The sequence below is a fragment of the Odocoileus virginianus genome, chromosome 13 (assembly GCF_023699985.2).
Source record: "Odocoileus virginianus isolate 20LAN1187 ecotype Illinois chromosome 13, Ovbor_1.2, whole genome shotgun sequence".
Classification (NCBI taxonomy): Eukaryota; Metazoa; Chordata; class Mammalia; order Artiodactyla; family Cervidae; genus Odocoileus; species Odocoileus virginianus.
Genome location: NC_069686.1, coordinates 24699965 through 24723219, shown reverse-complemented (window position 1 = coordinate 24723219; position 23255 = coordinate 24699965). Strand labels below are relative to the sequence as shown.

Genomic DNA, 23255 nt, shown 5'->3' with positions numbered 1-23255 from the left:
GGAGAGGGCAGGGCAAATTTTCTAAAATGTATTTTCTTCATATTTCAGAAATTAGATAAAGCAATTTTATACATTCTTTTGAAGCACAGAATTTCAGTTTAACCTTTAAATCCTCAAAAGTAAAATCTGAAGTGTCTTACTACAGTCGTGCTTATCGTTAGAAAGCTCTTCTCATTTCCTTTATGTAAGAGGCATCTGACCTCGCCTATTTTACTCACAGAATTATTTGACTTCTCAACACCCATAAAAGTATACTAGTGTATTTTGTGTATGTGCATATGCTGGGTTCTTTCCTTTTTTTTTTAATAGTAATCTGTGTGTGTGTGTTCAGTGATGTTGGACTCTCTGCAACCCTATGGACTGTAGCCCGCCAGGCTCCTCTGTCCATGGGATTTTCCGGGCAAGAATATTGGAGTGAGTTGCCATTTCCTCTTCCAGGGGAGCTTTCCTGAGTCAGGGATCCAACCCTCCACTCCTGTCTCCTACATTGTTCTTTACACTGAGCCATGGAGGAAGCCCAAATAGTCTAATCCACTTTCAAATCCACCAATGTAATACTATTTTATTTTGAGATACCTGAATACCTTTCAGTATTCCTGAAGCTCCCTTTAGAGGTTCATGCTTTTATGATTAACATCTTCCTGCCAATTTACTTCTTTCTCCATACATTATATATATTATGAAATATATGAAAGAATATATATGATTATATCTAAATAATGAAAAAACTGGGTAAAGAATAGGAACGGAAGTCAACAGAAATACAGCTATTTGCAGAGGGGAGAAGATAACTAATTGGAAGAAAAAGAATTAATTCATACACTGCATGTTTCCTCTACGTAAGCATTATACTAAATATCTTTTATATTAGTCATGCTGCTTTGAGACTTTTCCATGTTTCCTCTAGACAACTGCCAATGTTCGAATGGTCTCTGATGAATAAACTTGCTGCGACTTGCTTCTAAGGAAACGTGTCATGTTCCGGCGTAAAAAATGACTTTTCTACTCTCAAATCAAGACAACTGTGCAACTCTCATTCATTAGCTATAAAACAGACTTTTCCTTACCGATTCTTTTCTGAATGTTCATAGTCTCTTGAGAGCACTGCTGTGTTCCGATTAACTATAGGAAAAGAAACTGAATTGGGGGAACACTTGAAGGAAAATGTTACACTTTCCCAAAGGGATATCCCGCTTCAGAAGTTCAACTAGCGCCCATGTAAAGCCTTCACTGTTTACCAAGACGAAGGTTATTTTCAGATTCTCCCCACCTCTTGCAGAACTACCTGTTCTCATGACTGTTTACCCAAACGCTTAGCAAGGTGATTATTAGCATATCTGGCAGGAAGACGTGCTCCACTGAATATTAACTCACCATGTGACAGCCCCTTCCATTCCAATCTCTCCTAAACATGTGAGGGTACAAAGAAATGCACCGTGTTTGCGGTCTGACTCTGCGCTAGGCTTTGGCACTGGCAATTGACCACAGCACACACACCCCCAATCGGAGGCGCGCACCCGGCCGGGTCCCGGAACTGTCACTGCGGGCTGACAGCTGGCACACCTTCCTGTCGCCCTCCACCCGCCCGCGGAAAGCCTCCTCCTTACAGTCACCTTGACACGGCTCACCTGCTGAGCCTCAGCCCTCGGCCAAGGAAACTTTTTTCCCTTTCTCAGCAGCTCACTTACAGGTACCGTCCTCTGGTCTCCCAGAGCCCCAACAAGGAGCCCTTTGTTACCATTTTTGCTCCCGGAGTCCTTACCCAATTCTTGGCATTCAGCTGCCCTTTAGTAACTCAGAGCAGCCCGGTAGGAAAGCAATCAAAAACCACCGAGCCCCCACCCCGGGGCGGCCTCCGAGGAGGCCGGGAGGAAGCAGCCCCGTCGGCCGCGTGTCCCGCGGCTGGTGAATTCGGCCGCCGACGGGGCGGCGAGCTGCCAGCCAGGTGACGGGTGAAGGCCCGGCAGCTCTCGACCTCCCGAGTGAGGGGCGGCGCGGCGCTCGAAGCTTACCCTGTGGGTGCGGCCGGCGGGAGCGCCGCCGGAGCGTCCTGCACGCGCGGGGCTCGGCCGTCCATCGCCTTGCGGGGCGCTGCGCGGGCTCCGGCTCCGAGGCAGCGCGTCACTCCTGGAGTGGGAGAGGCCGGCGGGTCAGGGTGGGACGCACGTTTACCCGAGGCCCGAGCGCGGCTGGCCCGCGTCAAGAGCCCGCCCGAGCCGCCCCCAGCCCGGGACCCGCCCGTCCGCCTCCAGGGTGCGCTTCCACCTGCGGGCCCGGCTCCCCGTCCGCGGGCAGCGCCGCCGCCGGGTCTAGCGGCCGCCCGGAGCGGCGGCGGCAGGAGGCGGCGCTGCAGCCCCCGCCCCGCGAGGTGACTGGGTAGCCATTTGGCGCCTCCCGGGGAGGGAGCGGAGCTGCCCAGGCTGGAAGGAGGAGGAGCGGGGCGAGGCGCACAGGCAGAGCCGCCACGCCGGCAGCGCGATCCCGGGCTCCGCCGGCCGAGTTCTCACAAACAAAACGCCCTGGGAAAACTTCGCGCGAAGAAAAGTTGGGAGGGCGCCTTTGTTTTTTCCCACCCAGGGTTCCTACTTTCTTTTCAAAAGGAGACAGTGGCTCCCTGTTCTCTCCCGCGGCTTCCTCTCCCACTCTTCCCGCCCCCGGCCGGCGCGCTCGCGTTCGGCTCCCAGCCGGGACTGGGAGGAAGGGGAGAGCGGCAAGCCTCTCCCAGGCTCTGCCCCGCGCGGGCCGGGCCAGACAGCGCCTCCTCTGCCCATGGGCGGGTGCTCCAGATCCTCTCCCCGGGCCGGCTTACTCACCCTGCCCCATCTCCCTCCCTGGAGCCCGGGAGCTCGCAGCCGCCTCCGCCTGATGGCCGCCCAGAAGTGGCGGTGGGGCTCGGCGGCATCAAAGCGAGACAGGCAGCGAGCCGGAGAGAGGAACGGGGCGGGGGTGGGAGAGCACTGAGTGGTAATTTCCTTCCCCCAGGGCTTCGGGGTCCAGCTGGGGAAGCCGAACCGAAAGGAGGCTCCTGCGCGGCGTGTTCTCACTCCCACCGCTAGGGCACCGTTTCGGGAAGCCCAGCCGGACAGGTGGGGAGGAAGGGAACGTACCCCCTTGCGGGGACCGGAGCGAAGAACCTGGGGGCTGCGGAAGTACCAGGAGAAACCCGCAGGATGGGGCCTGCAGCTTGCCCTCCCTGCAGTGTGACCTCCGTCCAGGGTGCTTTCTTTTTTTTTCCCCCCCAATTTGACCTCTGAGGTTGCTATCCTGTTAAAAGCATACCTGTGACACTGTGATCTTTCTAATTGGTGGCGGGTTTAAGCTTGTCCTGTCTTCAGAGGCATTTTTTTCCTTCTTTTTATTTTTAAGCTTTTAACAACTGTGACATGAGGACCAGACAATATTATGTCTAATAACGATCTATAAAGTAAGAATCGTATGACAGGTTTTATTCACCTCTTGAAAGTTTTATGGGAAGAAAGGACTCCCATAGGCACAACCGTGTACTTGTGTATACGTTTTAGTTCCCACGTGCATGCTCTTTACGGGATTCTTTACACCTTACAAACAAGTATTTGCAAATCCTGTGTGCTATCATGCGTGCCTGCCAGGTTTGTAAAGTGCAAGCCAATTCTGATGGGCCCGAAAGTTTGCATTCCGAAAAATGTGAATTAATTAAGAAAGTAACTTTACAGTTTAAAGTATTTCCATCAACTGTAGTAGAGAGGTTAGGTGAAAGAAGGTCGTAAATGAGGCCTGTACTGTGGTATCAGCATCGTGTAGTACATCTGTGTTAGCCGTTTCACCCTATTGATACAATAACATTTGGAAGGTGGTAAAAATTAGGTTGATACTTAAAACCATTGCTTGACTAAATGTTCTCTCAGTTATATACCCATTGTAGCTGGAACTACAGTGATTGATACAAAGATTGCTGAAACTAAGTAACATACTAAATATCTAGTAGTATGCCTTTTGTCTCTATGGAGAGGCATTAACTTAATATTTATTCACTCCTGTGCATGATTTTTGCCTTTCAGTGTATCTCTGATTATAAAAAGGGGAAAAAAGTAGCTTATGTGGATTACAATATCAGAACCATACCAGAAAAATTTGCTTTTCAATATTTTCTTGGATATTAATATTAATCAAATCACTCATTTAAATCCATCTGAATTTTAGTCTTTAAATAACACAGGTTAAACAGTTTCATGAATCAGATAAGTAACTTCCAATCGCTGGATGAAGAATAAACTTTAGTTAGTTTCAACCTTAATTTATGACATGCTAGTAAACTCCATTAGACTAACCTGAACCATAAAACATTACCATAACATTTCATGACTGCTGAAGGCATTTTGAGTGCTTACCAATTTTCCCTGTCCTCTTTCTGTGTTTAGGTGTAGGGGAGGATTATACTCTCCACCCCACTGAAATTAGGTATGATGATGTAACTTGTAAGTAAATGTGAGCAGACATGTAATGTTTCATTTCCTGGTAGACTCACTGACAGGCCAGTGCTTGGTTCTCTAGGTTCCCTTCCCTTGCTGCTCTCTCATTGTGATGAACTACTGCAAAATTGCCCAGGTTTCCAAGATTCTGCTCAATTTCTATTTGGAAATCTCCTTTGACCTCCTGATCCAGTCATGGTTAATGCATGTGCTTAGGTGTTGTATCCTCTGGAAGACTTTCTGGACTACACAACAAGAATTGGCCCCTCCCTTTCTTAGCCCCCTTTAGATTCTGCAAGGTGGGGCCAGGCCCCATGACACTTTGTTTCAGTTATTCCTTTACACAAGAACACAATTGGAGTGTTTAGAGGGGCACATCCTATTCTGTGTCCTGAAAGAACAGTCCAGAACATAGGAAGTTCTCTGTATGTATTTATGGAATGAATTAAGGAGTAAAGTGAAAGTGAAAGTCATTCAGTCATGTATGACTCTCTGCGACCCCATGGACTATACAGATAGCAAATCATTATTTTGTTACCTGATATATCTGCAGGTCTTGCACAAAAAAGATCTTTTAAGCAGCAGGATTGATGCTTTATATTGGGAAATAGTATATCAGTAAAGGTCACTGTGACAGTATGACTTATTCAAATACAGTGCTATTACAAGCAGTCATTTTACACATTCCAGAGTAAGTGGCAGATATTTTTTATTTGTGTTTATGTTTCTCACAGAAACCTTATTTGAAATACTTCGTTATTTACTGTTGCTTTTTAGAAATGAAAGGAATGGAACTCTTTCCATGGAATTCTCCAGGCCAGAATACTGGAGTGCGTAGCCATTCCCTTCTCCAGGCGATCTCCCCAACCTGGGGATAGGACCCAGGTCTCCCGCATTGCCAGCAGATTCTTACCAGCTGAGCCACAAGGGAAGCCCAAGAATATTGGAGTGGGTAGCCTATCCCTCTCCAGTGGATCTTCCCAACCCAGGAATTCAACCCGGGTCTCCTGCATTGCAGGCGGATTCTTTATCAGGAAAGCCCTATTAAGGAGTAAGGGAATCCTTAAAAACTCCACTTCTAGGTTACTTGTAAGATGTGAGTGGGACCTCAAGTCAGGGAAAGTCTTTCCAATTCAAAGGGTCTAGTGGACTATTTAAAAAGGAACAGATAAAAGTTGAGTTTGTTCTATTAGAGATTTATTCTCTGCATGGAGTTAGTTTCAAAATCACTAGCTAGAGAGAAAGTCTATTTAGCTACATATCTCTCTGAATGATAATCTAGGCCTCAGATTTCTGTTGGAGAATATAAAAGGGAAAGAGGTTTACATACTAAACTACTGGAAAAACCATAGCTTTGACTAGATGGACATTTGTTGGCAAAGTAATGTCTCTGCTTTTTAATATGCTGTCTAGGTTGGTCATAGCTTTTCTTCCAAGGAGCCAGTCTTTTAATTTCATGGCTGCAGTCACCATCTGCAGTGATTTTGGAGCCCAAGAACACAAAGCCTGTCGCTGTTTCCACTGTTTCCTCATCTATTTGCCACAAAGTGATGGGACCGGATGCCATGATCTTAGTTTTCTGAATGTTGAATTTTCAGCCAATATTTTCACTCTCCTCTTTCTCTTTCATCAAGAAGCTCCTTAGTTCTTCTTCACTTTCTGCCATAAGGGTGGTGTCATCTACCTAAATGAGGTTATTGGTATTTCTCCCGGCAATCTTTGATTCCAGCTTGTGCTCTATCCAGCCCAACATTTCTCATGATGTACTCTTACTTCACACTTTATATTTCTAGAAGCTATTTAATCTCAAGCAAGCAAATGTTTTATTTAGATACTTATGTATGAGTTTAGTGATGACATCAGGGAGTTAAAAATTGGGATTGTGGCTCTCTTCTGAAATATATTTGTTGTTTAGTTGCTAAGTCCCGTCCAACTCTTTTGTGACCCCAGGGAAGGTAGCCTGCCAGGCTGTTCTGTCCATGCGATTCCCCAGACAAGAATACTGGAGTGAGTTGCCATTTCCTTCTCTAGGCAATCTTCCCAAACCAGGGATCAAACCCGGGTCTCCTGCAGTGGCAGGCGGATTCATTACCACTGAGCCACCATGGGAAGCCGTAATAGTTTATGATTGTTTCGTCTTCATATAGTGTTTTATGGCTTTATAATTCACAGAGTTCTCCTAAATGAGTTAAAACACAGAAAGTATTAGCATTCATTGTTCCCTATATAAAGGCTCCATAAGAGAGCTTTATCTCAAAGTACCAAAAATCTTTCTTTTTCTTTGCTGCAGGACTCCTGGGCCAGGTGTTTTCCTTTAGTCACTACTGCCTCTCTATTATTGGCATATCTGCTTTTCCGTCCCCTCTTATTCTTCAACAGTGGTTTCACAGGTGAAAAGAAATCAATTCACTAGATATATATTTGTTGAAATGTTAGTTTCTTTAATATAGAAATTGCTATTTTTTCTTTTCTTTTTTTTTTTTTTTTTGATTGGAGGATAATTGCTTTACAGTGTTGTGTTGGTTTCTAACATACAACTTTGCAAACCAGTCAAAACTATATATATATATACCCTCCCTCTTAAGCCTCCCTTCCACCCACCCCACCCCCATCCTGCCCCTCTAGATCATCACAGAGCACCAGTCCGGGCTCTCTGTATTACATACCAGCTTCCACCAGCTATCTTTTTTACATATAGTAGTGTATATATATCAGGGTTTACTTTCATACTTCATCCCCCACCTTCCCCACCATGTCCACAAGTCCATTCTCTCTGTGTCTCCATTCCTTCCCTGAAAATAGGTTCATCACTACCATTTTTCTAGATTCCATACATATGCTTTAATAGCCCATATTTGTTTTTTTCTTTCTGACTTACTTCACTCTGTGTAACAAGCTCTGTGCTGTGTACTAAGTCACTTCGGTTGTGTCTGACTCTTTGCAACACTACGGACTGTATATAGTCCATCAGACTCCTCTGTCCATGGGATTCTCCAGGCAAGAATACTGGAGTGGGTTGCCATGACCTTCTCCAGGGGATCTTCCCAAACCAGGGATTGAACCCACATCTTTTACGTCTCCTGTATTTATTTACAGGCGGGTTCTTTACTAGCACTACCTGGGAAGCACAAAACAGGCTTATTTTCACCCAATTCACTACAACTGACTAAAATTCTTTCCTTTATATGGCTGAGTAATATTCCATTATATAAATGTATCACAAATTCTTTATTCATTCATCTGTCAATGAACATCTAGGTTTCTTTTATGTCCTGGCTATTATAAATAGTGTTGCAATGGGAACATTAGGGTGCAAGTTTTTTTTTGAATTGTGGTCTCCTCAGGGTACATGCCCAGTGGTGGGATTGCTGAGTCATATGGTAGTTTTATTCCTGGTTTTCTTGAGGAATCTCCATACTGTTCTCTATAGAGGCTGCATCAATTTACATTCCCAGCAACAGTGCAAGAGGGTTCCCTTTTATCTACATTCTCTCAAACATTTTTTCTTTTTTGTAGATTTTTTGATGATGGCCATTGACCACCTGACCTGCCTCCTGAGAAATCTGTATGCAGGTCAAGAAGCAACAGTTAGAAGTAGACATGGAACATCAGACTGGTTCCAAATCTGGAAAGGAGTATGTCAAGGCTGTATGTGGTCACCCTGCTTATTTAACTTATATGCAGAGTACATCATGAGAAACCCTGGGCTGGATGAAGCACAAGCTGGAATCAAGATTGCCGGGAGAAATATCAATAACCTCAGATAGGCAGATGACACCACCCTTATGGCAGAAAGTGAAGAACTAAAGAGCCTCTTGATGAAAGTGCAAGAGGAGAGTGAAAAAGTTGGCTTAGAGCTCAACATTCAGAAAACTAAGATCATGCCATCCAGTTCTATCACTTCATGGCAAATAGATGAGGAAACAGTGGAAACAGTGACAGGCTTTGTTTTCTTAGGCTGCAAAATCACCTCAGATGGTGACTGCAGCCATGAAATTAAAAGACACTTGCTCCTTGGAAGAAAAGCTATGACCAACCTAGACAGCATAATAAAAAGCAGAGTACTTTGCTGACAAAGGTCCATCTAGTCAAGGCTATGTTTTTTCCAGTAGACATGTATAGATGTGAGAGTTGGACTATAAAGAAAGCTGAGCACTGAAGAATTGATGCTTTTGAACTGTGGTATTGTAGAAGACTCTTGAGAGTCCCTTGGACTGCAAGGAGATCAAACCAGTCAATCCTAAAGGAAATCAGTCCTGAATATTCATTGGAAGGACTCATACTGAAGCTGAAACTCCAATACTTTGGCCACCCGATTCAAAGAACTGACTTATTTGAAAAGACCCTGATGCTGGGAGAGATTGAAAGTGGGAGAGAAGGGGATGACAGAATATGAGATGGTTGGATGGCATCACTGATTCAATGGACATGAGTTTGAGCAAGCTCCGGAAGTTGGTGATGGACAGGGAAGCCAGGCATGCTGCAGTCTATGGGGTCGCAAAGAGTCAGACACGACTGAGTGACTGAACTAAACTGAATAATAAGTCATATTGGGCATCTTTTCATGTGCTTATTGTCCATCTGTATGTCCCTTCTTTGGAGAAGGGTCTATTTAGGTATTCTGTTCACTTTTTGATTAGGTTGTTTGTTTTTCTGATATTGAACTGTTTATATATTTTGGAGATCAATCCTTTGTCAGTTGTTTTGTTTGCAATTAATTTCTCCTGAGATTTTTTTTACATCTTGTTTTTAGTTTCCTTTGCTGTGCAAAAACTTCTAAGTTTAACTAGATCCTATTTGTTTATTTTTGTTTTTATTTTCATTACTCTGTGTTGGGTCAAAGAGGGTAATGCTGTGATTTATGTCAAAGAGTGTTCTGCCTATGTTTTCCCCTAAGCATTTTATAATTTCTGGCCTTACATTTAAATTTTTAATCCATTTTGAGTTTATCTTTGTGTATGGTGTTAAGAAGTGTTCTAATTTCATTCTTTTACACGTAGCTGTCCAATTTTCCTAGCACCACTTATTAATGAGGCTGTCTTTTCTCCATTATATAGTCTTGCCTTCTTTGTCAAAGATAAGCTGCCCACAGATGTGTGGGCTTGTGTCTGGGCTTTTTATCTTGTTCCGTTTGTCTATATTTCTGCTTTTGTGCTGGTACCGTACAGTCTTGATGACTGTAGGTTTGTAGTATAACCTAAAGTCAGGAAGGTTGATTCCTCCAGGTCCAATTTTCTTTCTTAAGATTGCTTTGACTTTTGGGGATCTTTTGTGTTTCCATACAAATTGTAAAATTTTTTGTTCTCGTTCTGTGAAAAATACTATTGGTAATGAAAATATGGAATGCTTCACAAATTTGCATGCCATTCTTGTGCAGGGGCCATGCTAATCTTCTCTGTATCCTTTCAGTTTTAGTATAGGTGCTGCCGAAGCAAGCACTAGAAATCACTATTTTATGAAAAATTCTCGATTTTTTTTAATTGGAAAGCTTTTTTTCTTTTTGAAGACAAAAGTATACATAGGAAAATATTTTAACAGTTTTTAAATGATTTCATTTTAGTATAATGTCTAATATATGTACTTATAAAACTTACAGGATTCATTTTGTCCATTGAAATTGCTTCATGAGTGTTTGTCAGTTAAATTAAAAGCTTTACTATATAGTTTTTAATAACCATGGTAATCATAGCCATTTTTATATATAAAGAATGCTCATGAAATTTATAACATGTAAAATAAATGACATACTCAAATGAAGTGGTGATGTAACTATTCATGTTATCAAGTGTTACTGTAATATATGCCTCCTGTTTGTTGCATATCACAAGTCTCTTATAAATGGCACTATATGTCTATATCATCATATACATTTCTAGGCATAGACTTTCTCATTAATATGCACACTTTCTAGGATAAAGATAAGGCCTGGAGAAACGAGCTTAGGCATGTGGATGTGTAAAATATTTAGTACAATGGACATGCAGGAGGGCCAACTTTTCAGGGCCAACTTTCCATCCAAATTCTAAGCTCCAGATTTAGATAGGTCAGCACCAGTTTGTCTAAAACTCACTTTCTCCTTCACTTTTTAAGATGCCATTTTGTCAAAGTGAATTTCTGTTCTTTATTATGTAATCTGTTACTGGTTGGCAGTAACTTTTCTTACTCATTGGAAGAGAATATTCCCTTTTAGGTCATTAAAGTATCAGTACTGTTAAAAAATACCCTTGTGATTTAAAATTTAAACGTCATTCAAATAATGGTTATTTCCTCTCTTTTAACAAAAGGCTAAGGATGAAAAATCCATTCAAATAGTATCTATTTGACATAATACAATTAAAATCTTGGTGTTTAGCATTTTAATATTGCCTATTAAGTTGCAACTATAACTGGGAACTACACTTCTCCTTTTACAAATCTTAAAGAGCTTGGTAAACCCTTAACTGCTTGTCTGGTTTTCATGTATCAAAATGTACAACTTTGAGCCAGGCAGCCACTGACTCTGGCTTTCCAGGCCTAAGAATCAAACAAGTCTCAGCACACTTCCTTCTGGCCGGGCTTGCCACCCCCTTCTCTGCCTTTTCTCTTGGGAGGCTGAGTGAGCATGTGTGATTAACTACCACGGTGGCTCAGGCTGTGGAGCCAGGCACATTTGCGTTCACGTCCCTGGCCTGGCTATTCATTATCAGGGTGATATTAGGAGAGTTACTGTTCCTGGTAGAGAAAAACCACCAGTGAAGATAAAATCAGTGTCCAGGGAAGGTAATGGAGATCCATTTCTTAAATAATGTTACAAATGGGGGTCACCCATGTCTTGGTTAGGCTCCTTTTATGAAGCAAAAGTCTTCCTGCTCCAAGCTGAGACTTCTGGCTTTTTGTGCTCTTAATGATCTTAATCAAGTGACTTAACTAGGGAATTTTCAATTTCCTTATCTCTATAATAAGTCTATAAATATTCCATGATCTCTAAGTTCTTTTTATCTGTCTGTGTTGAGCAATCAAGCTCACTGTCAAGAACTATTGAATTTTTATAGGTGGATGATTAATAAAAAGACTTTGCACTATAACACCATGCAAAATACTTTTGTTTACTGAGACTGGGTCAAGCCTTTCAAGAATTGGCAGCGACAGACCCTGCTATCCCCACTTAACAGTTCTGGAAACTGCAGCAAGTAACTTGCCCGAAACTGCAGTACGAATGAAATGGCACAACTAGGAACAAAAATTACTTCTTCTGGCTTCTATTTTTTAATTTTTTATTGACACTGCAGCTACTTTGCTGCAAGGATAGCACTTTTAAAAAGCAAATTAATGTTATTAGGTAAATAGTCTGTTGAACATCTTTTCCCATCTCTGAACTCTAGGTCAGCATTGAAGGTATAGTATTATCAGACATCGCAAGACAAGTAGGTAGAAGATAAGACTACTTGAATGAAGTGGTTTTCTTATTTGGTATGTTTTTATATGATGACATAGTTACAGGAGCTATTGTGTAAATTATATTTATGATTTTGTGTTTAAATAAAGTGATGACTTTGCTCAGAAAGGAACAAATATTCTCCTACAGAGATCTGGGAATGTTTTAAATAAACACAGTTATTTTGGGGATAAAAATATAAAAATGGGATTAAGATGTTCTTTCTGAGGATGCTAATGAAGATTATATACAACCATATCAATTTTAACCTCTTAATTCCCTGATACATAGGAACTATTTATGATAATCAGTGACCTTTTATTTGGAATATCACTAAAACCTAGTTTTACACCTGGCAAATGTAAAGTTACTTTTCTGTCTCTATATTTTGATTTGGATTAAGTGTTGCTTCATAGCTCCAGGCATGATTCTTATGCATGTTACAAATTTTGCAATCTGTTAATGCTATAAAACAGGCTGAGCTATTGCTATCATTACTATTTCAGTACCCAAGAGCTTCCTTCCAATTCATTCTGAAATATCTCACCTTTTCTCTTTGCCCCGAATGTTAGAGGAGGTTGAGGAATTTAAGAGTAAGTTGGTGAAATACTGTAATGGTAGTTTTGGAATACAATCCTTCCATTCAGACTTTAAATTCAATTCAATACTAACTTCAATTCAGTGAAGTTAGTAATTTTATAATTATCATAGTTTTATTAGTGGGTGTTTGTAATCCCATATCTAAAGGAAAATTTAGAAAATAATTTTGTAAGTTTGTTCATCAATAAGATGGTGATAAATTAGTATGATACCCTATGTTGCAAGGTTTGGATTATGAATAAATATTTTTTAAAGTCTAACTGTAATAAACAGGGATCATGCAATGTTAAATTTGAGGAAGTCTTTGGAGATTGTCTACTCAAACAATTCATTACATTTATTAGAAAACTGAGACATAGGGCAGTCAGATTTTGCCAGATGTCCAGCTGAATTTCAGATGAACAATAGGTAATTTTTGGTGCAAGTATGTCCAATATAATATTTAATTATACTAAATAATCATTTGTTGTCCATTTAAATTTCAGATTTAACTGGGTGTCCTGTGTTTTATCCAGCAACCTTACCCACAAAGGTATCTTAATTTCTTTCTTTTCTTGTTTTTGGCCATGCCATGCATGCAGAATCTTAGTCCCCTAACCAGGCATGGAGCGCTTGCCCCCTACAGTGGATTCCTAACCGCTGGACTGCCAGGGGATTCCATAATTCTTTTCAAAGGGTATACAGTTAACTATACACTGATGAAGGAGTAGAATCTGAACAATTAAAGGTTTACAGAAAACTCTTCCAAAGAATTAAGTTCTCTAGTAGAATGTTTTCGAAAAGCAAAGTACCAATATGTCATAAACATAATTTTATAAAAATTGAAAATAACCAAATCATTTAAAATGGAAACTTTCTAATCTCTTGACTCTAGTAACCAAATTCTGAATTACTTTATTCTCTTAGAATTTGAAAAGAGCTCACATTTAAAAATCAGAGTTTCTTTCTTTTTTCTTTTTTTTTTTTGCTAAAACGAATAGCTCAGTTGGTCCTCACTGTTAACCAGAACTGAATAGCAGCTATTCCTCTAAGCATGTTTCTGAGTATGTCTAGTCAATGATTAAAGTAATTTTTAGGTATAGTGAAACCTTAACTATGAAAAACTAAGAATAATTTAGTATCATATAGCTCTAGTCTGATCTAAACTTGATGTTTTAGATGATTGCTTATTTTATCATATATTTTTATTACCATAATCTACCTTTATTCATTTTTGTGGGTAACATATGACAAACCCAACACTTAAATAGCACTGATGTACTGGTATACTAAGTAACCTCAATTATAGAGAGACAAACAGGAGTTTTGCTTGGGGGTGGGGGGGTGGGGGAGCAGTTCCTGGAAACTGAGGCAAGGCTCTTCAGTTGCCTTACTGTGCCCTGCAGTTCTTACTTAGGTTTTTCCATTTCTCCTTGAGCAAATGTATCCTTTTCATATAAATCTCCAATTTAATCATCTCACAAGTTTTCAAAATTATCAACATGAAGTTGATAATATTCTACTCGGTTAGCCTTGAGAAAAACTGTAATTGAATTGCATGTTTTCATTTCAAATGTGCTTGTTCATGTCTTTTTCATTCTTGTTAATTTTATTAGAGATGTGTCATGTTATAAGACAATAATGAACTTTAGCTTTATTGATTTCCACTATATATTTATTTCAAAACTTTTTCTCTAAAATTTTTAAATGCTATTCATTGCTCTGTGAGGTGGTCCCTGGGAAAAGTAAAACTTGGGTTAGAAGTCAATTTACCAGGCAGGTTATAAAGATGATACCTGCCCTGAATGGGGAGTTGGACCAAAGATTTAGATACCCTCCAAATCTAAAACTCCTTGTTTTTGAGAAGTGAATTATTTAGAAATAGTAGTAATTGTAGCTACTCCAAATTATAATTCTCTTTTTTGCAGGGCCAGGAATAGAGACATAGAGAATGAACATATGGACACAGTGGGGGAAGGGTAGGGTGAGATGAATTGGGAGGTTAGGATTGACAAATATACACTACTCTGTGTAAAATAAATAGCTAGTGGGAACCTGTTGTATAGCAAAAGGACCTCAGCTAGGTGTTTTGTGATGACCAAGATAGGTGGGGGTAGTGGGAGGGTGTGGGTGGGTGGGTGGGTGGGAAGTCCGAGAGGGAGGGGATGTATGTATACATATAGCTGATCCACTTCATTGTACAGCAGAAATTAACACAACATTGTAAAGCAATTATATTCTAAAAAAAGTATTCCTTAGAAATATGAAATAATATAAATGGTTTAAAAAAAAAAAGAAAACAGATATTCTGGAGAACAAACTAATGGTTACCTCCGGGGAGAGGAAAGGGGACAGGGGCATTATAGGGGTAGGGGAGTAAGAGGTACATTATGAGGTATAAAATAAGCTACAAAAAAATAAAAATAATAAAAAAATAAGCCAAAAGGATATATCATACAATAGCAGGGAAGCCCATTATGCAATACAGGGAATATATATTAATAGAAAAGAGCCAATGTTTTATACTAACTATAAATACAGTACAATCTTTAAACACTGTGAATTACTATATTGTATACCCATAACATAACATTGTATAGCACTATACTTCAATAAAAAAACAAAGAAAAGATCTTAAAATTTTATAAAACAGATTTTATTAAGAATCCAAACTACAACACATGGTACCTTTTGGCAAACTACAACACATGTTACCTTTTGGCAAGTCACAAAGAAAGAAAATATTGTACTAATATAATAATACATTTGATATTTGTTATATCACTTACTTGTGTTATATCACCACTTACAAGGTGGTAAAGAGCTCTATATATTTTAAAGATGTAATTAATTCTTGCAACATGCTTATGAGGCAAAGAGAAGGCATAATTATTATTATTTTAAAGATGAATAAAATGCACCTCAATTTTATTGTAGGATTACCCCAAGGACACACAAATTAGTGGAGGAGTAGTAACTGAGTCTCCACATTTCAGTAAACACAGTACATCAGCTACCTTAATACAAGGAGCTACTTAAATTACTTAAGGTATATAACATTATTTACAGTTATTTTAACATTATATTAAGATTATTCTAACTAATAATAATATTAAAATCACTGTAAAAATGATAAAATGAAGTAAAAATGGGTTGGAAGGGCCTTAAAATTTCTCTTATAAAAATAATTAGTCATGGCAGGATGGCATTAGCCAAAAGTACTATTTTGTAAGAAAAGTGCAATATACAAATAAAATGATTTAAACATTAAAATCTATCTCAAAATCAGCTGGATATTTTGAAATCCCTTAAGAAAGGGTTCCTCTTTTTAGAAAAATTCATCAAAATGCTGTTCACTTTTGTCATATAAGTAGAGAGCACATTTAGATGAACAATATTTCCCTATAATGATCTTAAATCTACTAAAGTTCCTAAATAAGAAATGATAAGTATCTAGTACATTCAGGGGATTTTGGTTACTAAATGTGGATAGACTGAGAAGTTGTTAAAACAACAGCTGGATGGTGAGAGTCTGATAACTATTTTAATGTCAATTATTATTTAGCATTATATATTTTGTTTAATTTGTACATTCCATGTTATTTATACATTTAAGAGTTATATATTTACTATTTAGCATTACATAATATTTACTTATATTTATTTACATTTGCTATTGAGATATTTAATAAAACTATATTAACAAAAATTAATATGCAAACCTAAACAAATTATGCAAGCAATATTTGATAAATGCCTACAATAATGATTTTGTTGTTGTTTAGTCACTAGCTCATGTCCAACTCTTTTGCTGCCCGTGGACTGTAGCCCATCAAGCTCCTCTGTCCGTGAGATTTCCCAGGCCAGAATACTGGAGTGGGTTGAGGGTTGCCATTTCCTTCTCCAGAGGGTCTTCCCAACCCAAGAACTGAACCTGTGTCTGCTACATTGGCAGGTGGATTCTTTACCACTGAACCACTAGGGAAGTCCACAATAATAATTTATACCAATAAATAATATCAAGATTCCCACATAATCTTGACATAATTCCTAAATGATTTCCTAGAGGAAATCCCCATTTTGACTCTCCAAGAGATTAAGATTCCATGCCCAAACTCCCAGTTTAAAGGGCATAGACAATATTTAAATATAAATTTAAAATGTTTAACTTATCATCAGACTTGATTCATGGACCTAACATTCCAGGTCCTTATGCAATACTGCTCTTTACAGCGTCGGACCTTGCTTCCATCACTAATCACAGCCACAGCTGGGCATTGTTTTCACTTTGGCTCTACCGCTTCATTTTTTCTGGAGTTATTTCTCCACTCTTCTACAGTAGCATATTGGGCACCTACCGACCTGGGGAGTTCATCTTTCAGTGTCATATCATTTTGCCTTTTCACATTGTTCATGGGGTTCTCAAGGCAGGAATACTGAAGTGGTTTGCCATTCCCTTCTCCGGTGGACCATGCTTTGTCAGAACTCTCCACCATGACAGTCTGTCTTGGATGGCCCTACACAGCATGGCTCATAGTTTCATTGAGTTAGACAAGGCTGTGATCCATGTGATCAGTTTGATTAGTTTTCTGTGATTGTGTTTTTCATTCTGTCCACTCTCTGATGAATAAGGATAAGAGACTTACGGAAACTTCCTGATCGGAGAGACTGACTGTGGGGGAAACTGGGTCTTATTCTGATGGGTGGAGCCATGCTCAGTAAATCTTTAATCCAATTTTCTGTTGATAGGCAGGGCTCTATTCCCTCCCTCTTCTTTGACCTGAGACCAAACTATGGTGCAGGTAATGAGAATAATGGTGACCTCTTTCAAAAGGTCCCATGCACCTTCTGCCGCACTCAATGCCCCCAACTCTGCACAGGCCAATGCCGACCTACGCCTCTGCCAGAGACTCCTGACACTTACAGGCAAGTTTGGGCCAGTCTCTTGTGGGGTCACTGCTCCTTTCTCCTGGGTCTTGGCGCTCACGAGGTTTTGTTTGTGCCCTCCAAGAGTCTGCAAATTAGAAGTGGTCAAAAAGGAGATGGCAAGAGTGAACATCGACATATTAGGAATCAGTAAACTAAAATGGACTGAAATGGGTGAATTTAATTCACATGACCATTATATCTACTACTCTGGGCAAGAATCCCTTAGAAGAAATGCAGCAGCCAACATAATCAACAAGAGTTCAAAATGCAGTACTTGGGTGCAACCTCAAAAATTACAGAATGATCTCTGTTCATTTCCAAGGCAAACCATTCAATATCACAATAATCCAAGTCTATTCCACAACCAGTAATGCTGAAGAAGCTGAAATTCAATTCTTCTGTGAAGACCTACAAGACCTTCAAGAACTAACACCCAAAAAAGATCTCATTTTCATCACAGGAGACTAGAATGCAAAAGTAGGATGTCAAGAAATACCTGGAGTGACAGAGAAATTTGGCCTTGGAATACAAAATGAAGCAGGGCAAAGGCTAACAGAGTTTTGCCAAGAGAACACACAGGTCATAGCAAACACCCTCTTCCAACAACACAAGAGAAGACTCTACACACGGACGTTACCAGATGGTCAATACCAATATCAGATTGATTATATTCTTTGCAGCCAGAGATGGAGAAACTATACAGTCAGCAAAAACAAGACCGGGAGCTGACTGTGCCTCAGATCATGAACTCATTGCCAAATTCAGACTGAAATTGAAGAAAGTAGGGAAAACCACTAGACCATTCATGTATGGCCTAAATCAAATCCCTTATGATTATACAGTGGAAGTAAGAAATAGATTCAGTGGATTAGATCTGATAGACAGAGTGCCTGAAGTGTCCTCCATGATCAAGACCATCCCCAAGAAAAAGAAATGAAAAAAGGCAAAATGGTTCTCTGAGGATGGCTTACAAATAGCTGAGAAAGAGAAGCTAAACGCAAAGGAGAAAGGGAAAGATATACCCATTTGAATGCAGAGTTCCAAAGAATAGCAAGGAGAGATAAGAAAGCCTTCCTCAGTGATCAGTGCAAAGAAATAGAGGGAAACAATAGAATGGGAAAGACTAGAGATCTCTTCAAGAAAATTAGAGATACCAAGGGAACATTTCATGCAAAGACAGGCTCAATAAAGAACATAAGTGGTATGGATCTAACAGAAGCAGAAGATATTAAGAAGGAGTGGCAAGAATACACAGAAGAACTATAAAAAAAGATCTTCATGACCCAGATAATCATGATGGTATGATCACTCACCTAGAGCCAGACATCCTGGAATGTGAAGTCAAGTGGACCTTAGGAAGCATCACTATGACAAAGTTAGTGGAGGTGATAGAATTCCAGTTGCTATTTCAAATCCTAAAAGATGATACTGTGAAAGTGCTGCCCTCAATATGCCAGCAAATCTGGAAAACTCAGCAGTGGCCACAGGACTGGAAAAGGTCAGTTTTCATTCCAATCCCAAAGAAAGGCAATGCCAAAGAATGTTCAAATGACTGCACAATTACACTCATCTTACACACCAGCAAAGTAAAGCTCAAAATTCTCCAAGCCAGGCTTCAACAGTACATGAACCATGAACTTCCAGATGTTCAAACTGGATTTAGAAAAGGCAGAGGAAACAGAGATCAAATTGTCAACCTCTGTTGGATCATACAAAAAGCAAGAGAGTTCCAGAAAAACATCTACTTCTGCTTTACTGATTATGCCAAAGCCTTTGACTGTGTAGATCATAACAAACTGAAAATTCTTCAAGGGATGGGAATACCAGACCACCTTACCTGCCTCCTGAGAAATCTGTATGCAAGTCAAGAAGCAACCGTTAGAACTAGACATGGAGAAATGGATTGGTTCTAATTGGGAAAGGAGTACGTCAAGGCTGTATATTGTCACCCTATTATTTAACTATTTATGCAGAGTACATATGTGAAATGGCAGGCTAGATGAAGCACAAGCTGGAATCTCGGTTTCTGGGAGAAATATCAATAACCTCAGATATGCAGATGACACCACCCTTAAGTGGCAGAAAGCAAAGGGGAACTAAAAAGCCTCTTGATGAAAGTGAAAGAAGAGAGTGAAAAAGCTGGCTTAAAACTCAACATTCAGAAATCTAAGATCATGGCATCTGATTCCTTCACTTTGTGGCAAATAGATGGAGAAACAATGGAAACAGTAACAGACTTTATTTTCTGGGGCTCCAAAATCACTGCAGATGATGACTTGCAGCCATGAAATTAAAAGACACTTGCTCCTTGGAAGAAAAGCTATGACCAACCTAGACAGCATATTAAAAAAGCAGAGACATTACTTTGCCAAAAAAGGTCCATCTAGTCAAAGCTATGGTTTTTCCAGTAGTCATGTATGAATGTGAGAGTTGTTAGACTATAAAGAAAGTTGAGCACTGAAGAACTGATGCTTTTGAATTGTGATATTGGAGAAGATTCTTGAGAGTCCCCCTTGGACTGCAAGGAGATCCAACTAGTCCATCCTAAAGGAAATCAGTCCTGAATATTCATTGGAAGGACTCATGCTGAAGCTGAAACTCCAATATTTTGGCCACCTGATGCAAAGAACTGATGCTGGGAAAGATTGAAGGTGGGAGGAGAAGTGGATGACAGAGGATGAGATGGTTGGATGGCATCACTGACTCGATGGACATGAGTCTGAGCAAGCTCTGGGAGTAGGTGATGGCCAGGGAAGCCTGGTGTGCTGCAATCCATGGGGTCTCAGAGAATTGGATATGACTGAGCTACTGAACTGAAATGTTGTTGAAAGATAAATATCCAAGAAGCCTCTATTTGCATTGATTTATTACTCAAATTGTTGATCTTCATTAGAGAGAAGCCTAGTCTTTTTAAACTACCATGTAAAGTAGGGTTTTGTTGGACTTTCATTACCAAGATTTCTCTCATTTCATCCCCTGATCTGAATACTGGACCCATACAATTATAGGAAGTTACATCCTTTTATTTTGTAGCTATGTTCATAGATATCTTCCTGACATAGATATCTTTATAGAAAGCCATGTAGATGCCATCTCTTTGAAATGTAATTTTAATTTTTTTTAACTTTTTTTTCATTAAGGAAATGAGTAATATTAATTGTTCTTCTTGTTATAAAATGTAACATTCACTCAAGAAAAAAATGCATAAATGACTACTTGTACAATCATTTTACAGGAGTTTTCCTTCTTTGAGAGAGATTATGAGACCTTTTCTCTATGCAATACTGCAGCACATGAAGTATTTATCTGTTATCTATTTAGAGAAGGAAGTTATACAACTTTTGTTTTACATTTACTGTTGTGTACTTACTTAATAGGATCTTCCCTGTAGCTCAGATGGTAAAGAATCTGCCTGTAATGCAGGAGACCCAGGATCAATCCCTGGGTTGGGAAGATCCTCTGGAGAAGGGAATAGCAATCCACTCTGGTTTTCTTGCCTGGAGAATCCCATGGACAGAGGAGCCTGGCGGGCCACAGTCTATGGGGTTGCGAAGAGTCAGACACGACTGAGCAACTAACACTACTACTACTTCCTTAATAAATAAGTAAACATGTCTAGCTCCAAAATTGGTTATAAGATTAAGAATAAAATTAAATTAGTGATAAATTCAGGTAGACACTTCTAAGTAAGGTTTAATACCCTGTACTTCTGCCAACTGAAACATTTCTCTCCACCAAAAGATTTTCGCTATATGCAAGGTTCATGTGAAAATGAATCACACGCATGCCACTACTGATTTGTACCTACCAATTTATGATTACTGGTATTTAAAATAATTATGCATAATCATGATTCAGAATACAAAAAGTCACACAAAAGGAAAACAGGATGGTTTTGATATGTATCATACTTACCCAAGACAACCAATGTTATTTGCCTTCTGGTTATAAAAATGTTTACTCCATAAATGACTCCAACAAAGCCAACAGCTAACCCTTGTATAACTTTAACTGTAGTTTAGGATCACACTCTCCTCCATAACAATTATCCACATTGTTTAGTTATTAACTTACTTCTTGCAGGAATAAAACTGGAGATTCCATTCAGTCAAAACCAGGCAACTAGCTTTTACTATATATACTTACAACATATTTACATAGAGAATATATAGGGCATATAAGCATACTTGAAACTTTTAGATCCCTTATCCTGCTTTAAGCTCATTTTCTAAATTCTATCTTATAATAACAAGAAGAACAAACAGCATCAGAAGGTGACTTACAAATTAGCTAACTGCTGTCTCTTAGGACTGGTGACTATGTAACTGTGCTGTTACATATAAAGATGAAAAAATCAACAAACAATGCAGTAAATACAGTCACTGGAAAATTCTCTTTCAGATTATATGGCTTAAAGCTCCTTGCGTATCTCAGGGTATTTTAATGTTAATTATTGCACATTTACATAAAATGGATATAAAATAAACCTAACAGTGGTAGGGTTAATCACTCTCTAACAAATTGAATAATCCCTGAATTCTTCTGCCGCTTCTCTGTGATCCCACACCTGGCCCTTGACCGGATAGAAGAATTCATAGTGTAGGACACAAGATACAGATCAATTCTGTCCTCCTACAAAGTCACCTCTGCCTATATTTTCCTCTCTTTGGTCTCCATCCATCAGCTTCATTCCAATCTCCTTTAGTGACAGAGTACCTGGAATTTAGTCTCCATTAGACTAAAAAGGGGCTTCCCTGGTGGCTCAGAGGTTAAAGCATCTGCTTCCAGTGCGGGAGACCCAGGTTCGATCCCTGGGTTGGGAAGATCCCCTGGAGAAGGAAATGATAACCCACTCCAGTATTCTTGCCCGGAGAGCCTGGAGAATCCCATGGACAGAGGGGCCTCATAGGCTACAGTCCACGGGGTTACAAAGAGTCGGACACGACTGAGCGACTTCACTTTCACTTTTTTCAGACTAAAGAGGGTCCATGTGGTTGAAAAAAGTCAGACACAACTTAACACTGAACAAGTGTATAAAGGATGCTAGAAACTTAAGTGCCAGTAACAGCAATACTATATTTGATACAATACACCAATGCATCTTCATGTTTACTCATCTTCAGAGGCTGATGGTGCAGCAGCTTGCATTTTGAGCAACTGCCTGATATGCCCAGATCCTAAGGTTTCTCCCATTGAGGACAGAAACACAATACCTAGCATTAAGGCTAAGCCAACAGGTTAAGTGATCCTTGAAGAAAGAGACTGTGACTAAATTGAAATGCCTGCAGAGAGGAAGGACAAGTAGACAATAGCTTCTCCAGTCTAAGGGCCTGGGTGGGTGAGAAAAACTGGCAGAGCCAGAAGGAGAAGGTCAGACCTGTGCGTCCTCATCTCACTTCTTCAAAGGTGGAAAGTACAGAAAAAGGAATGTATTAGAAACACCCAGATAAGTGTAAGATAATCTGAGAACACAAAAGTGTGTGGCCTACATTCTGAGACCTCTGGTAGGAGTCAACTTGGTTGACTTACAAGTATGGTACAATGGTGAAAAGGGTGGGTGAAGAGGATTAGAGAGGTAAGTAAGATAAACACAGCGCTCCTGCCATTCCCTCTTCTTTGGACCAGGAGCTCTTAGAAGTGTTGAGGGGGGCTAATATAGGCTGGCCTTGGGGTCTGGACTGAGAGGTGGGGTATGAGGATGCCTCAAATGCAATAAGCATCCTATTGCATCAGAGTGGTAACAAATACAGGAGTCATTCTGATCCAGTAGGGCCCAGAAGACTGTACATGTATGGGACTCTGGCACCATTACCCCTTTCCTCCCCAAGTTCACATAAGCCCTTACATGCCCAGAAGCCATGTTGTAGAGATAGAAATCTAAAAAG

The 23255-nt window shown here is 39.9% G+C and overlaps 1 protein-coding gene, 1 long non-coding RNA gene and 2 other non-coding genes across 4 annotated transcripts in view; 2 read left to right on the top strand and 2 right to left on the bottom strand.

Annotated features, from left to right (window-relative positions):
* Positions 1 to 2838, bottom strand: part of COBLL1 (cordon-bleu WH2 repeat protein like 1) — a 168664-nt gene extending 165826 nt beyond the window's left edge. Inside the window, exons 1-2 of the mRNA XM_070476123.1 lie at positions 2814 to 2838; positions 2013 to 2127 (exon numbers count right to left, since the gene is read on the bottom strand). Coding sequence (XP_070332224.1) covers positions 2013 to 2127; positions 2814 to 2823 — 125 coding nt within the window. The 5' untranslated portion in view covers positions 2824 to 2838. The remainder of the gene's footprint in view (positions 1 to 2012; positions 2128 to 2813) is intronic.
* On the top strand, positions 1440 to 10266 carry LOC139038052 (uncharacterized). The gene is made up of 2 exons (XR_011490972.1): positions 1440 to 1690; positions 7965 to 10266. It is a non-coding gene; the product is annotated as an uncharacterized lncRNA (long non-coding RNA).
* On the bottom strand, positions 9781 to 9887 carry LOC139038145 (U6 spliceosomal RNA). Its single transcript, XR_011491088.1, has one exon. It is a non-coding gene; the product is annotated as a U6 spliceosomal RNA (small nuclear RNA).
* Positions 10267 to 22121: 11855 nt separating the features above from the next.
* On the top strand, positions 22122 to 22193 carry TRNAW-CCA (transfer RNA tryptophan (anticodon CCA)). Its single transcript has one exon. It is a non-coding gene; the product is annotated as a tRNA-Trp (tRNA).
* Positions 22194 to 23255: the final 1062 nt, after the last annotated feature.